The sequence below is a fragment of the Thamnophis elegans genome, chromosome Z (assembly GCF_009769535.1).
Source record: "Thamnophis elegans isolate rThaEle1 chromosome Z, rThaEle1.pri, whole genome shotgun sequence".
In the NCBI taxonomy this organism is placed as follows: domain Eukaryota; kingdom Metazoa; phylum Chordata; class Lepidosauria; order Squamata; family Colubridae; genus Thamnophis; species Thamnophis elegans.
This window is the reverse complement of record NC_045558.1, coordinates 114909975-114926387: the sequence shown is the minus strand read 5'-3', so window position 1 is coordinate 114926387 and position 16413 is coordinate 114909975. Positions and strand designations below refer to the sequence as shown.

The following is a 16413-nucleotide window of genomic DNA, read 5'->3' as shown; positions in this document are numbered from 1 at the left end:
AATCCTGGACCAATCCAATCCACTCACCAATGGAAAGTTGAATTTTTCCAATTTAATAAAATGGTGGAATATCACCAGCAGCCAGCAAATTGGCAGGAAAGTATAGTAATGATATAGAAGTAGCAAAATGAGCAGCCCCCTTTGACTTCAAAAGTAGCCCCTTTTGACTTAGCTATACAATGAAAGTCTGTATCTTTTTGCCTGTGGACTAGCAGCGCAGGTGATGCCAACAATATGGATGAGAGAGAAAGAATTACAAAATAAATTCCTTAATCCAGGGAGTAGGAAAGATGAGAAAGAGGCTGAGCCTACTTTTTTGCCCTTGCTTTTAGACAATATTCTTAATATTATGAGTGTTCATCAGAGCAAAGGAAGTATGAAATTCTCAAGAGCAACTTGCAAAAGCTACCTGTGCATGACGTGGAATATCTTGCCTCAGTTACAATGCTGGAGAGTGTTCTCTATATTTGTCAAGTTGAAATGTAATCTCTTTTATAACTGCAAGCTAGCTTTAACAAAATATAAGTGAGATTCCTTTAATCATTGAATAGGCAGCAACTAGCCTACCTCTGCCTAGAACACTGCTAGAGCTGATGCCAAACTTTTGCATTTCTTTAGATGTGAGCCAAGAGACATGAATGTCTTTCCTTCAGAGCTCCTTTTTCTTGCTGATGGTGACTTTGACCCAATATATTGCTGATTTGTGACATATATGGAGATCCTCATTTGTGGAAGAGGGAATATCGCTTTAATGCTGGTCCCTTGTTGTATTAAACAGTGTTTCCAGGCCATTTTCTTTGTTTTTTGACAATTTTCTTAGGCCTAACTTATATGCACCTGCAATGAGCTTGACTTTCTAGCCTGAAGAGAGCAATCATTGTAAGCCCCAGGATTCAGACTTCCTCATTTATTTCCCCAGTTTGGACTTGAAACAAAGAATAGCCATGAAGGACCTGGGAACCTCTAAGACTCATGAGTATGATAAGAGCTTCTCATCACACTCCAGTCCTTGCTATTCTTGTCTATATTTAATTTTCCTGTTAGGAAACTGAAACAGAGACTCTCTCATTCATTCACTCGCTTCCCTTCCACTGCAAATGTTCATTAAAAAAGGTAAAGTGATATTTCAATGGAGTGTTTCGGTGGTGGGTTACTATTTGTTTTACTACCGGTTTGCTCATGCATGTGTACATGCACGCTCACATGCAACACATGTGCAGAAGCTTACTGGTGAGTGGGTGAAGCCTCACACCACTGTCACTACCAGTTCGTCTGATCCAGGCCGAACCAGCAGCAACCTACCTCTGGAGTGTTGCCTTTTCTTATTCTATATGCCAATTTCAACAAAAACATCTTTACGTTAGGTTACATTTTGTATAGAATACATTTATTTATTGGTCCAATGTCTAAGGTTACCTACAAACAAGCAGCTTTTCAGTTATTGTAGGATAATACTCCCCTTAACCTTTCTTGCAGCTCTAGAACTACTTAGCAACTCTTGTCTGCCAATTCCCAACTTCAAGAATGAATGGACACACATATTGCAACCAAATGTATTGTGTCCATTGCCATCAACTAAGGACTTTAGAGTGACAGTACAAATAGCATCAAATGCTATGGAATTTTAAGAAGACATCCTTTTGGAGAGTCCAAAATGAAACTTTAATCAACATTCAATCAATAGAATTTATTAAATAAACACTGAGGTTGCTGATATAAATGACAACCAAATAAGCTTTTGCTGTTCAATACCTACAATGAGTTTACAAGCTAATGTGGATGTCTTAAGCAATTAACAATCTAAATGTTAACAGAGAGTTCATAGGCTACAGTGGCTAATGTTCCAGATTATGGCTACTATGCTTTCATATAAAGCTTGTTCTCCTACTGAGAGCATGGGGAGGCAGGAGTGGAACTGTGTAGGTAAATGACTCTGTTTTATTGGTACAGCTAGGTGATATGCAGTTTAAGGCAAGAAATACATCTGAATTTGTGTTTATTTCTGAAGGGTGAACTCAGATGAGAAGAAAACACAACTAGATAAACTAATTCTATTTTATTATAAGACTACATTAACAGAACTTTGCAAGTCTGAAAATGCAATTCTTCCACCATCATTTAAGGAAGGTCCCTTCCGAGCCTCTTGCTCTGCCCACTGTGCAACTATGAGCTATGCTGTCTCTTATTTGATCATCTTTAGGCAGCATGTCTTGGCCACATCTGTCTTTCCACATTCCAATAAAGCAGTAATTAAGTAACTAATAATAATTGGTAGCCTCTTTGAAACTGAGATCAAGATGTTAAGTCCTTCCAACTACTACATACAGAGGGAAGAAACTGTTGTTGCTGAGAAATTATCCAGCTGTCCGGCTGTTACTGATACAGAGAGAATCTTGAATTGATTATACTCTAGGCAATAGGCATGTTGCTGTACTTCATAGTTGATAGTTACAGAGTTAGTAAAAATGATATGTTAGACTTTTGATCAGAATTTAAACTATTTGTAACTCCTAGAAAGGTGATACATAATTCTATACTAGCAATACAATCACTGAAATTCCTTATCATCAGTAAATAATTAATAATGGGACAAAAAGTTATTGTTCTTCAGAAAAAATATTGAAAAGAAATAAAGTATCAAAAACAGATAAAAACATTGGATGCATCATTCTTCTTTAAGTAAATATTAGAATATTTAGAAAATGCAGAAAAAATATATAAATCACTATCTGATAGCCACAGTTTATGAATATTTTAATTGTATAAGAATGAAGCATTTATATTAAAATTTGAAAGAGAATAAAATTGTGATTATATTAATCAGTCCTTTTTTCTCATTAGTTGCTCCCTGTTGTTCAGGTCAGGTCGAAACACAATGATATAACATTTGGGGAAAAAGATGCAACCCAAAAGCCCAGCACTAGAAGTCAAGATGGAAAAGATCTCCACAGCTACCATGTATTTCCCTTTGGAGCTCAGGTATGCTGGGACAAAGGACAGCCAAACACTACAAAAGACCAACATGCTGAAGGTGATGAATTTGGCTTCATTGAAACTATCTGGTAACTTCCTGGCAAGAAAAGCTGTAGTGAAGCTGACAAGAGCCAAGAAACCCATATAGCCAAGGACACAATAAAACATGGTCGCAGAGCCTTCATTACACTGCAGGATAATTTCTTCAGTCATTGAGGTCCTATCAACATCTGGGAATGGGGGGTTCATTGACAACCACAGAGTACAAATGCCTGCTTGGATCAGGGAGCAGGAAACAATAATGCAATTAGTTAATTTTTTCCCCACCCATTTTCTCATCCTGGATCCTGGTTTGGTGGCCATAAAAGCCAGAACCACTGTGATGGTTTTTGCCAAAACAGAAGAAACAGCCACTGAGAAGACCATTCCAAAAGTTGTTTGTCTTAGGAGACAGGTAAACTTTCCTGGTTTGCCAATGAATAGCAGCGCTGAAAGGAAGCAGAGCAGGAGGGCGATGAGCAGAGTGTAAGTCAGGTCCCGGTTGTTGGCTACCACAATGGGAGTCTCATGGTGCCTTATAAATGCTCCAAGCACAAGAACAGTAGTCAAAGATAAAGACTGTGCAAGACACGCTAAACTGATTCCCAATGGTTCTTTGTAGGTTAAGAAACTAATACTTTTGGGAATACAATAACTGTGTTTCTTGTTTGGATAGAAGTTGTCTTCACATCTTGAACATTCATTTCTGTCTGAAAAAGAAAAAATATGTGATTTTTTTCTCATACATATTCTGTATCCAAGATTGCATAATAATAAAGTTAATTTATAACTATAATTATAATTATATAATCTTTATGTTCAGTAATCTACATAATATTAAGATGCTCAAAATATCCTTTAAATGTAATTCTCATGCTAGTTTTGTCGTATTCTCATAAAATAGTGATTCTAATCATTCTGGTTCAATGTCTGGGGAGAAGCCAGATCTTTACCACTTTCTTGAAGGCCTGTAGTATCCTGTGTCTCATATACTGTAGAAAATGATTCCAAAGTTCCATCTGAAATTTTCTTTAACTGCCCCTTGCCTTGCCAGATTTTGATCACCAGGGAGAACAGGTCACTTCATTTACTGCCATATCCTTCTTTTAAGTTGCTGTTTCAGAGTCAGGTTGAACAGTTTCTTCTCTTGCAGATTTTCAGCTGTCCTTAAGAACATACATCCACATCTCCCCTGTGTTGTGGCAATGTAGGGATCATAAAATTCATAATGGAAATAGAGACTGAGTCTAACGAGAGAAGTAGTATGGAAAAATGTCTAACAGACCTGGAGTACAAAAGGAGGAGGGGTAACAGTCCATTAAATAAAAGATTTCAGTTTATACTTAATTAGGCAAAGGAAAAGTTTCCCCTTGCACATGTGTGTTAGTTGTTCCCAACTTTAGGGGGCAATGCACATTTTTGTTTCAAAACCAAAGAGCCAGGGCTGTCTGAAGATGTCTCCATGGTCATGTGGCTGGCATGACTAAATGCCAAAGGTGCATAGAATGCTGTTACCTTCCCACCAAAGGTGGTCCCTATTTTTCTATTGCAATTTTACATGCTTTTGAACTGCTTGGTTGGCAGAAGCTGGGACAAATAATGGGAGGTCACTCCAGTACGTAGAGGTAGGATTCGAACTGCTGAACTGCTGACATTTCTGATGAACAAACTCAGCATCTTAGCCGCTGAGCCACCGCATCCCTTATACATAATTACAGTAGTTATAAATTAATATGGAGAATCATGACGTTAGGCTTTCAAGATTTTATTCCTTTAATCTATTAGTGATAAACATCAATCAGAAGTTCAAGTGGTTTTAGTCTTCTGATACTTTTAACTTCTAAGGGTTTGACAGTATGTGAACAAGAGGGTTTATCGTAACTTTGTTGATAAAAAAGAAGTACCATATTTTTCGGAGTATAAGACGCACCTTTTTCCCCTCAAAAAAGAGGCTGAAAATCTGGCTGCGTCTTATACACTGAATACAGCATTTAGTTTTGCTAAAACCCCACCCCTTTGCAAAAATGGCTGTGCAGAGCCTTTAGAAGACTTTCAGGGTGCTCCTGGGGACTGGGGAGGGCAAAAATGAGTGAGAAATGGGCCATTTCTTTGCGTGTTTTTGCCCCCACTCAGCCTCCAGGAGCACTCTACAAGCCTCCTAAAGGCTATGCATGCCCTTTTCTTTTTGAAAAAAAGGTCCGTTTTTGCAAAAAAGAGGCCTTTTTGGGAGGTCTGCAGAGTGCAATTATTTTTTTTAATTTGCCTCTTCAAAATCCTGGTGCGTATTATACACCGGTGCATCTTATACTCTGAAAAATACAGTACATAATAAAAAAGGTTGAATAATGGAACATTTATAAAAATTTGGACTTAAAGTTTGGTTGCTAAATGTGAGTACAATAGTGTATGATTGAATACCCCCCCCAAATGAGCAAAAACGGCAATTTTTTTGCAAAATAGGCCCATTTTTTGTCAAAAAAATTGCATACATAGCCTAATGGAGGTTTATAGAGCGCTGCTGGGGTCTGGATGGGTGGGGGCCAAAAAATGGCTTGTTTTCTGCTTATTTCTGCCCTACCCAGCACCCAGGAGCTCTTTGAAAGCCTCCACAAGGCTATGCACAGCCATTTTGGTGAATGGGTGGGGGTTCGGGAAGCAAAAAATGCTATATTCGATGTATAAGATGCACCCAGATTTTCAGCCTCTTTTTTGAAGAAAAAAGGTGCATCTTGTACTCTGAAAAATACGATATGTCTATAATTATAGTCCAGGAGACCAGGGCTGTAGAAGATGTGGAAAAATGATCTAAAATGGGTTCACAATTGCAGTGATGTTTCATAATGTGTAAATGAAAATCTGGTAACCTAATTTAGCCATGATTATCATCATCCTTAATGATCATTTTTTTAATTGAATATTCCTAAGAACTGAAATAATGAACCCACAGATTTAGAAAATATCTTGTGTGTACTATAGAGGCTCATGCCATGTTCAATTTTATCAAAATGTATTCCTTTCTTTCTTTAGGAAATAAAATCAGGAGATGATGAATATTTCTTACCATTCTCAATTGAAACCCTCCCATCTGGGCATGGCTGACAGTCATAACAGCAAAATGCCTCTCCTTCCTTCACCTTTTTGCTGGAACCAGGATAACAGCTCTCACTGCAAACAGAGATGGGTATTACCTGGAAATTAAAGAGGAAATGTATATGTCTTGAGGCTTTTTATTCCAATGTCCACATTTGAAATGATGAAATCATGTCATGGGCATCATGGATAGGAGTAATCATTTGGAACACATTTTTACATTGTACAAGCTCAATGATGTATACTTATTTCTAGATTAAATAAGTGCAACCGTGAGTTGGGCAAAGACAAAAAACCCTGGATTCCTACCCTATGGCAAAAATGGGCTGGGAATGAAATATTATTGTCTTATTATTACTTATTATTACATAAAGAAATAGGAAAATGAAAACTTAAACTATTAAATCTTTATTTAACAGATATTCACATATGATAATGAGACCTAGAAGTTGCTTTTCTGAAAGATTTATTTAAGAATTTCCTTTTGTGCAATAATATGAATTTACATATCAAAGTAAAAAAAGCATGTTTATTCAGAATCAAATACAATAATTAAATCCTACCTGGTTAAACCAGCTGTGCCATGTAATCATATCATCATTGATGGTTAATATTTTATCTGGAGATGCTGAATGATCGACATTTCCAACTTTCATGTGAAGAAATGAATTATTTGGGAAAGCTATCAAGTTTAGAATATTAAATCCAGTTGCTACAATCCCATTCTGATCAAAGGATATTGGTTCCCCAGCACCATTGTTAAAAGCAACATTTCTCAAAAAATAGTGGAACTAAATTAAAAGGAAAAAGGCAAATAAAAGTCTAGCTGGCACAGAGGGCAGTACTGGAGAAGGGCGGCATACAAATAAACCAAACCAAATACAATACTGCAGGGTACTTCAGCTGACTGCTAGCTGCAGTTTGGCAGTTCAAATCTCAATGGCTCAAGGTTAACTCATCCTTCCATCCTTCCAAGGTGGGTAAAATGAGGACCCAGATTGTTGGGGACAATATGCTGACTCTGTAAACTGCCTAGAGAGGGCTATAAAAGCACTATGGAGTGGTATGTAAGTCTAAGTGCTATTGCTATTTGGAAAGACTAAATTATCTTACTAGTCTCCATGTTGATACTTTTCACAATAGAATAGATTTAATAGTATTCCTTTCCCCCATTTCATTACATTGAAATTGAAGACAAAATAGAATTCAGGATATTAATTAAAAGGATCAACAGGAGAGCCCAAATTATTTTTTTATTAAAAAATGAGACAGATCTAAGGATTATGATTAATGTCTCCCTGATTTTCCCCTAATATTTTGCTTAACAGAAAAAAAATGTTTACCACATTAGAGTGATTCTTATTTCTAGATCAGAGAATTAAAAAGACACATAGAAAAACAGATATAAGAATCATGGGAGTTGGAAAATAAGCTTTCTAAAATCTGATAGAATTATGAGATATATAAAAGAAGAATAATCCCAAAATAATTCAGTCTAAAATAGTCATATAGTAATCAACACTAAAGATAGAGGAAATAAATAAAGTTCAGCATGATGAAGGAAGCATAATTTTATTTTATTTTTTAATTGTAAAACATGGGAAAAATAATCAAAAGAGAATTTCCCATCAATCATAGTATTTTTCCTAATGAGGCTATTACCTTCCAGAAGTCTTGACTATGAATCTTCCTTCCTACTTTACCAATCATTGATCTCTCAGTATTTCTAAAGGAGGACAGAGCATGTAAAGCATGAGCTATTGCATGAACAGCATTGTAGATGCTGTAGCTGTGGCCAGTCATCTCCATTTCAAAAAGAGTCCCAGGAAGGCTCTCCAAATTCTCTTTACCATTGCAAATATTCTCCTCTATATAACTCATAGTTGTATCTGGGAATACACAGTCAAAGGCTTCTTGCCAGAACTGTTTAATAAACGTATCTTTATTTGCACTGAAGGGGTTTTGTTTCTTAGCAAACGATTTGAAGTCTGGTAGAGCAGTGGAATGCATGGTAAAGGAAAGGGCACCATCAATTATTTTGAGATCCCAAGAACGTTGAAAAGGGATTAAACTGAACTCCATCTGTGCTGTCATAATCCAAACAATACCTTTTGGTTTACTTTTCACCTCTTCTATATTTGAAATATACTGAAGCCATAACAAGTTAACCATTGCAAAAGATTCTCCATTATACACCACTGCATTCGCCTTACTATCCATGATAACATCATAGATTTTGGCTGCCTTTTGAAGCAAACCATCAATTCTGAAATCAGTTAATTTGGGGATTCGGCAAATGAAAGGAACACAAACCCCATTTTTGGAAAAAAGAGGAATAATTGTTTCTATAAATTTTTCTCCCTGGTCATTCTCCATGATAAAAATCCCAATCCATGTCCAGTTAAAATGCAGCAGCAGAGAGACAATCCCGTTATATTGAAGTTCTTCTGGAGGAACCATCTGATAAAAGGAAAGGCCTGGAGTTTTATCATTCATTATTGGAGCAGAGCCATAAATGAACTAGAGAGAAACAGGACAAGGAGATAAGAGCAGCACTTACAGATCGTTTTCAATATCATTTTCAAAACAATCAACATATAATATATTGAATTAACAATCCTCATACCAACCCTTTTAAAGAACTTTGCCTGCCTCATTGAGATGAAAATTCCCTGAATTTTTATTCCTGGAATTTGTAGGTGTGGAAGGCATAACTGCATGGAAGATGTTGGAAGTCTGTTGATTGCCATTCAGTGATGCTCCAGATCTGGAGGAATTACTGATCTGAGTATATCTAAAACCAAGCAGTAGATTTGTAGGTGATGGATAATTGTTGTTCCACATTTTCAAAATGTCAAAAGAAGATATACTGTCATAATACTCGTTTATACACATGCACAGGTATTTCTGGTAGTTTTTTCTACATGCAGATGGACAAAGGGATTTGTATATTGATGTACATTTTTAAAAAGTATAAATTTCTATAGTTGATGGTGAATCAAAGCAGTTCAAGTTAGAGAAGGGTTTTTAAAATATATTTTGCTATATGAGAATTTAAAAAATCATAAGGAAATGTCTAGCCACAACCAATAAGAGTACAGTAACTACAATCCACAGGGGGGTGGGGAAAGCTCTGTCATACATTATAAACATTTAAGAAACCATCAAATATTTACTAAAACCTTCTGGCATCTCTGTAGCACACAAAATAACAGTATATTTTCAAAGCCTCCTAGGCATTCCCAAAGATTCTTTAGCTGAGAAGGCAAAACATCTTTTCACATCATGTAATGTAAGGACTAGCCTATTAATATATGTAATAAAGATTTTATCTGATTTATTTGACTTGACCATGTTTGACAAAGTATAATATTTATAGAACATATTCATGATTTGCAGCTGGCAGTCAAAAGACATGAAATTCTTTTAATTTCACAACAGAGATAGCTTCATCTGGGAAGTAGTATACATTTTATATTATGCCAAGTGTAAGAAAGCAAGAAAGCTTCTAGAAGAATGAGTGATAAACAAACATGAAAAATAAATTCTACTTAAATATCATTCAAAAACAACAATGGAAAGTTAAAGACAGAAAATCAGCTTTAAGAATATCTTCTCTTCTCTTGTTCCTATTAATCAACATCCAGATAAGCAATAAAGATGAGCAAGGACAATCTATACCAAAAACTGATATGTCAAACTGCTATATATAAATATCCACTAACTCTCCCTTCATATCAATACACTGATTGTTCTCTCTGCAAGTTAATGTATGTGCATGCTTGAATTACTGAAATGGGGATGTCGGCTCTTACTGCACATAGGAACAGGCATCATCCAGAAATTAGAGGAAAATGTTTTTTTTTTCAAAAGTGTTTTTAAAAACTCTTTGGTCCAAGAACCACATTTGAAAGGATGAGAGCATATTATAGGATTTTTCAAATTTAGGAATAAGAATAATAGTTTAGAAAAAGCTTTCACATTGTAACATCTTATCTAAATATAATAGATTGTAGATTAAACAATGCAATCATCAGTTGAGAAAATACAAAAATGTCTGAACTGAATCATGGCAGATGTGTTATCCTCCCTTAATTGTCACATAATGGATATTTCGGATTGGGAATCATATCCACCAACAAAAACTTTGACCTTTTTTTGGATATTTTGTAGTTAATTGGAGACAATAATCATTTATTAGTAGGCATTTAAATTTTACAGACAATGAAAACATTGATAGTTTTCCAAACTATCCATATTAACCATATTAATTACAAAAATATTAGTGAACATGACAAAAATATTTCTATATGCAGAGCTTGATTCAACTTGTTTGAAAGAAATTTCTCTTCAAATTATCACTGAAAACATTGCATGTTATATTAATCACTTGAATGTTGGTCCCTATGGTAACAATAGATCTTAATTTATTAGATATTAATTTCTGAGATTTATTTTGATTGAATCTTATTGAAACTTAAAGCCTTAACACTAAAACCAGGCTAAAAAGATTGTTATACTGTTTGTGAAATATAGGGCATCAAAATAAATAAGTCAACTATTTATGGTATGATTCATCCACTTTGCTAAGAAAATGAATCACAAAAAATTGCATATAATTGTAGTCTAAATATCCATGAGGTTATTTAGAAAAAGAAAAGCCAACCTTTTTTCAATAATTAGAAATAAATGAAATAATTGAACAATGTAAGCCCAAACCTAGAACAAAAACAAATCTGGTTTTAAGTCAAATTTTCCAACTCCTGAACTATTTACTTGAAAATACCTAATGCTGCAAAACAAAATTACATTGTGAAAGTAGATCACTATAAGTAGCATGACATTTGCATGCAAGGTTGTCCAGCCTACCTGTGGAATCTTATACATATCCAAGAGAGTTGCCACATAGAGAGAGATTTCAGCATCCAGTCCTCCAATAACTGCTATGACTTTATTATGGATGTTACATAGGTAGTTGGGGACCAGTCTCTCAGTTGCTGATAGAAGTAACATGGTGGCCTGATAGGCCATTTGAGCATTGTCATAGCTATCATAAATATAGAAGCCCAGGGTGAGATTGGGTAAGATTTGCGGGTTTTCATTGATCTCCTTTATTGCATAAGCCAAAGCCAGGATGTGTTGGTAATTCTTTGGAATGCCACTACAATTAGAGTAGTATTGCACATCAGAAGGATATTGTGTTCTTATATTTTCATCAGTATTTATACTATAGCAGCCAAAGCCCATCAAGTAATTTTGTCTTTTTGATATAGTATATTAATAGCAATCAGGATATAGAATTAATATATGTACAAGTGTACATTGAAAAAGGAGCCAACATTTATTGACTTCAGATAATTTATTCAGATAATTCTGCAGAAAAAATATGCAAATGATTTCAGACAAAAACACAGGGAATGTCTGGAATCCGCATATATAATGTCACTTTGTAAAAAAAAATAATACATCAAGTCCTCTTGCAGACACTTTTGTATTGTTGGCTGAAGATCTTGCAGTGTGTTTGAAGGAGTTATTTGGTACAAGACTAATTGATGTACATATTTTAAGAGGATTATATAGAAAAATGCAAAAGAGCCTCAAATCATCCTCTCACAAGCTGTCTGTCCCACAATATTGCCCAGAAGGTGTACCAATGGCTGAGGATTATATGTGTGGAAGCTCACCTATTTTGAGGTATTCATTTTTGGAAGTTTGCTTTAAACATCTGATTATATTCCATACTCTATTTTGTCTGGTTGAGGAAAGAATGCTCAACTAAATCAATTAATTATTATTTTGTGATAGCAATGCTATAGTCTATTGTTTCAGCAAATACAAATGTAGTAAAATAGAAACAAATAACAATAACTTTCCTTACATAAACTGTCCAGGCAATACTGATGAGGGATGATCTTTAAAGGTTATGTCTTCAGAGACTGGACCAACTTGAGATGAAATTCCACCTACCATAAGGTCTCCTGGATAATGGTACTTGTGATATGGACTATATGGATGAAAGATGCTGCACCTATAGGTCAGGCACACCACATGGGCACTCAACACTAGCATTAAGATAAATAAAATTTCCATCCCCATTACAAGGGCAAAGCTCAAAAAATCCCTCTTATTCCAAGAACAAAGCCATTAACATTTCTGCAACTTACACATCTTGACACCTTAAGTCTGAATCTCGATCTATCTAGGATCAAACCTGGGAGTCCAGAAGTCAGCCTTGTTTCTCTTGATCTCTAAATAGTATGACTATTTTAAGAGAAAGAAAGAGAAGCAAAATTTTACATTAGTCTTTTTTTGTTGATGTTGGGCACTGAATTTCCATGGGATTTTGATAGATAGTAATTTAGATGCACAAACAAGAAGGTAATTTTTAAGTCAGGGTTCAGTTCCTTTGGGAAGACCTGAAGAAATCATGCTTTTTTAGAGTTCAATTATTGTTTTCACTTGAATTCTTAAAAGAACTAGGACATTTAGCAAGGATGAATGATGAGGAATTTTTGAATGATTTTATAACTCAGACTTTTAGCCGTTAAAATTGTTAAAAAACAAAAGAAATTCCCACCTACTTCAATCTTTCTTGTTTTTAAAATGAGAAATGGTGCATCTATTGTTTCTTTTAAAATATCAGGTATCTGCATTAGTATAAATGCAATATACAGGTAGTCTCCAAATATAATAGTTCATCTAATGTCCATTCAAAGTTGCAAAGGTACTGAAACATGTGACATGACCATGTTTTGCACTGATGACTTTTGCAGCATTCCCATGGTCATGTGACCATAATTCTTGGCAATATACTCACAGTGTCCACGAATCATATTATCATCTTTGTCAACCTTATGACAAGCAAAATCAATGGGGAAGGCAGATTCACTTAACAACCATGTTACTAGCCCAACAACTGCAATAATTCACTTAACAAATATGGCAAGAAAGGTTGTAAAATGGAGCAAAATTCATTTAACAACTATCTTGCTTAGAAAAAGTCGAGGACTACTTATATAGAAAAAATATTTAAAAAGCTACTCAAAGTTATCTATTAGCATTTAAATACAAAATCAGGTGCTTTACATGTGAAAAATTATCATATATAAGAAGTATGCCAGATTATAATTTATTGTTATTAAAATAAATCACAAAATCCACCATGTTTGATCAAACTGTGGTTCCTGTTTCTGAAATTCTTTAACTTTTTCTGCATTTTTTTCCTGATGTGCCAATTGTGGAGGCTTTGCTAATTCCCAATTTAGCTGTTGTATTATCTAAGTTTTCCAGAGTTGCACAATTATTATTTTGGCTGCTATAATTAAATAAATAATCATTTTTTATTTTTAAGCTTAAGAAAGCCATATCTCTTTTAAGCATTCATAGATATGTGCATATATAGCATTAGTAAGCCTTATATGAATCCTGTAGTGCACATAAACAGAAACAAAAGAGCAGACTAAGACAAGCATTAGCCAGGAGTTCTGTTATGCCCCTAAATTCCTTAACCTTAAACAAGATTTGTAAGATGTTTGTTTTGCTTTACAGACAAAGCTAATTAAAATTATGTTTGAGATGTTAATAAATTTTCCATGTCTTTATTTCTACCTAAAACCTATGAGATAATGCTGCTTTGAATAGAATCTTTGAATTTAATCTGAGAAATCAGAAGTAGGAGGGAACTGAATCTCTTTTAAAATATCTTGGAGATTTGAAAGAATTGCAGATTTAGGTGGAATTTATCGCTTTGAAGGGAATGAAATGTGTTTGCAATTTTCCTGCATGCATCAGAAACCAAAAAGAAATGTGTCTCTGCTTCTTAAAGCTTGTCTTCTGAATTCTACTTAGACAGGTTTATTTCAAATAGCTGTCTGTTTCTCTCTTTCTTATCTGATAATTTCACTTCTGATATTTTCATATCACTCTCATCTTTTTTTAAACCATGTATTGTTCACAGTTGTTTTCATTTTTTGTGTTGTCCCATTACAAGTAAAACCCTAATTTGGTTGTGATATTGCGATATTGTCTCTTAATGATTTGTCTTAGCCTAGTTAAGTCTAAAGTTTACAATGCAGTACAAAATCAAGGGGAAGGAAGAAATTGAAAGTAGTGTTTTGTATGTCAATAGATAAAGGATAATCTTATCTGCAAAATCTTATAAATGTCCAAAATAGTTGCTACATGGAAAGAAATTTTAGAATCTAGTCCATCAACAACAGCTACTGTGTTATTGTGGGTATTGCATTGGTAATTAAAAATCAATTTCTCCATTGATGATAAAAGTAACATGGTGGCTTGAAAAGTCCTCTGGGCATTGTCAAAGCTGTGATAGATGTGGAAATCCAAGATAAGATTAGGTAAGGTTTTTGAGTTTTCATTTATCTCCTTTACTGCTAAAGCCAGGATGTGCTGGTATTTCTTAGATACTAGACAACAACAAAAATGACATTCTGTATTAAACAATATTCCACATTTAATGCTCTTGTTTTAATCAGGAATAATAGAAATAAGTAAATTCAGCAGGCTAGCTATAGTAGACATGCCCATATTTTTATTAAATTGACAGCCAATCTTATAGTACATTTCGCATGCATATATGTCCATGTGACAATGAGATACTGCAACCAGTTATAAATGCAAACTGGTTGCCGAATGCCTATGGTAAAATGAAATCACATAGCCTAGGGTCAACGTGGAACTTCAAGGAGAGGTTATAGCAGGGGTGAAATCTACTTACCTTCGCTACCAGCTTGTAAATGTTCGCAGGACCTTCTGTGCATGCACAGAGGGTCAAAAATGGACATCTGGGCAGGTGAGCAGAGCCTACTATTGAGTGTGCCTGCAAAGGTAAGTAGAACAGCAAGGGGAAAATCTGCTGTGCCACATAATTTAGATTAGCTAGAAAGCAGGAAATCCTGCTTTCTAGCTAATATAAATCATGCATCACAGCAGATCATCAGAAATACTAGTTCACTTGAACTGGTAGCATTTTTTTTTTGCTATGGTTTCTGGTGAACCAGTAGCTTTTTTTTTACTACCAGTTCATGCGACTGGTAGCATTTCACCCCTGGACTATAGGTAGCTTTTTTGAAGTACATGGTAAATTTGAATAGTCATTAAATGAGGTTTACCTCACTTTATACCATGTTGGACCCAGAATGGAGAAAAAAAACAAAGTTCCAGTTTACACTACAGGATATTTCTATTGGTTTTGTTGTTTTGTTGTTGTTTTAAATGTGCTTCGGAAAAAAGATTCTGGGAAAAAAAAAGGACTAGTTTCAAGAAATGATCAGAAGAGATGAGATGCATGCAGTTTCATTTCACTTTGTCAAAATTGGATAACTTTCCATAAATATTCAACATTGCATACAGAGAAAAAAGTCTAAATTAAAAACATTGAGAAAAGAGGGAAAGGGTTATTTTTGTCTTATTAATTGTCCTCTGATGTTTAGGTCAGGCCTGAATACTATGATATAACATTTGGGGGAGAAGATGCAACCCAAAAGCCCAGCACCAGAGGCTAAGATGGAAAAGATCTCCACAGCCACCATGTATTTCCCTTTGGAGCTCAGGTATGCTGGGACAAAGGACAACCAAACACTGCAAAAGACCAACATGCTGAAGGTGATGAACTTGGCTTCATTGAAACTGTCAGGTAATTTCCTGGCAAGAAAAGCTGTGATTAAGCTGACAAGAGCCAAGAAACCCATATATCCAAGGAGACAATAAAACAAGGCCACAGAACCTTCATTACATTGCAGGATAATGTCAGCCTCTGCTTTGCTGTTGCTTCGGCTGCCATGAAACGGGGAGGGAGGGCATGGTATTTGGGTGGGGTTACTTTTTGTGCTGGAGGAAGGTTCTGGAGTTCACCGGCTGATTGGACTACGCATGCATGGGAGTTTCCCGCCAGGATTAACGGCACCGACATTCCATCTTCGTGATGCCTTTTGAAGTTATCTCGCACCTGACACTTGGGAGAATTATGATTGGACTCTATCTGTGATGCCAAGGGGTGGGGAATGGGCTATTCTATATATCAATTGCTTTCGCGCCTAAATATTCAGATTTCGCTTCACTATGCCTTTAATCATTTTTAATTAGTAAAAGTACACTTGATTTCCACACATGGAGACTCGTGGTCATTCTTTCCTAATTAGTAAATGAAGAGGAGCTGACAGTAAGCGAAATCTCACTAACACCCCACCAGGAGAATACAATCTTCCGTGGGGGGTGAAACTACAAGAAGAAACGGAGAAAATGTCTTTGCACGCAAGCAATGAAGAAATTGAAAAGGAGACTGCTGATCCA

General features: G+C 35.4%; 1 protein-coding gene across 1 annotated transcript; it reads right to left on the bottom strand.

Moving 5' to 3' along the window:
* Positions 1-2820: 2820 nt before the first annotated feature.
* Positions 2821-14906, bottom strand: LOC116521578 (vomeronasal type-2 receptor 26-like). The gene is made up of 8 exons (XM_032236237.1): positions 14840-14906; positions 14346-14528; positions 11981-12164; positions 10972-11263; positions 7765-8622; positions 6666-6893; positions 6074-6200; positions 2821-3722 (listed from the first exon to the last, which is right to left on the bottom strand). The coding sequence occupies exons 1-8, from the start codon at positions 14904-14906 to the stop codon at positions 2821-2823; spliced, it is 2841 nt and encodes a 946-aa protein (XP_032092128.1).
* Positions 14907-16413: the final 1507 nt, after the last annotated feature.

Bases quoted from the DNA above. Each gene is read 5' to 3' on its own strand.
- LOC116521578 (XM_032236237.1), bottom strand. From the start codon at position 14,906: ATGTCCATTTTTGACCCTCTGTGCATGCACAGAAGGTCCTGCGAACAT. The intron at 12,165-14,345 runs GCAATACCCACA...TCTTAATGCTAG, and splicing joins ATTGATTTTTAATTACCAAT to TGTTGAGTGCCCATGTGGTG. The intron at 11,264-11,980 runs GTAAGGAAAGTT...CTCTAATTGTAG, and splicing joins GTATTGCCTGGACAGTTTAT to TGGCATTCCAAAGAATTACC.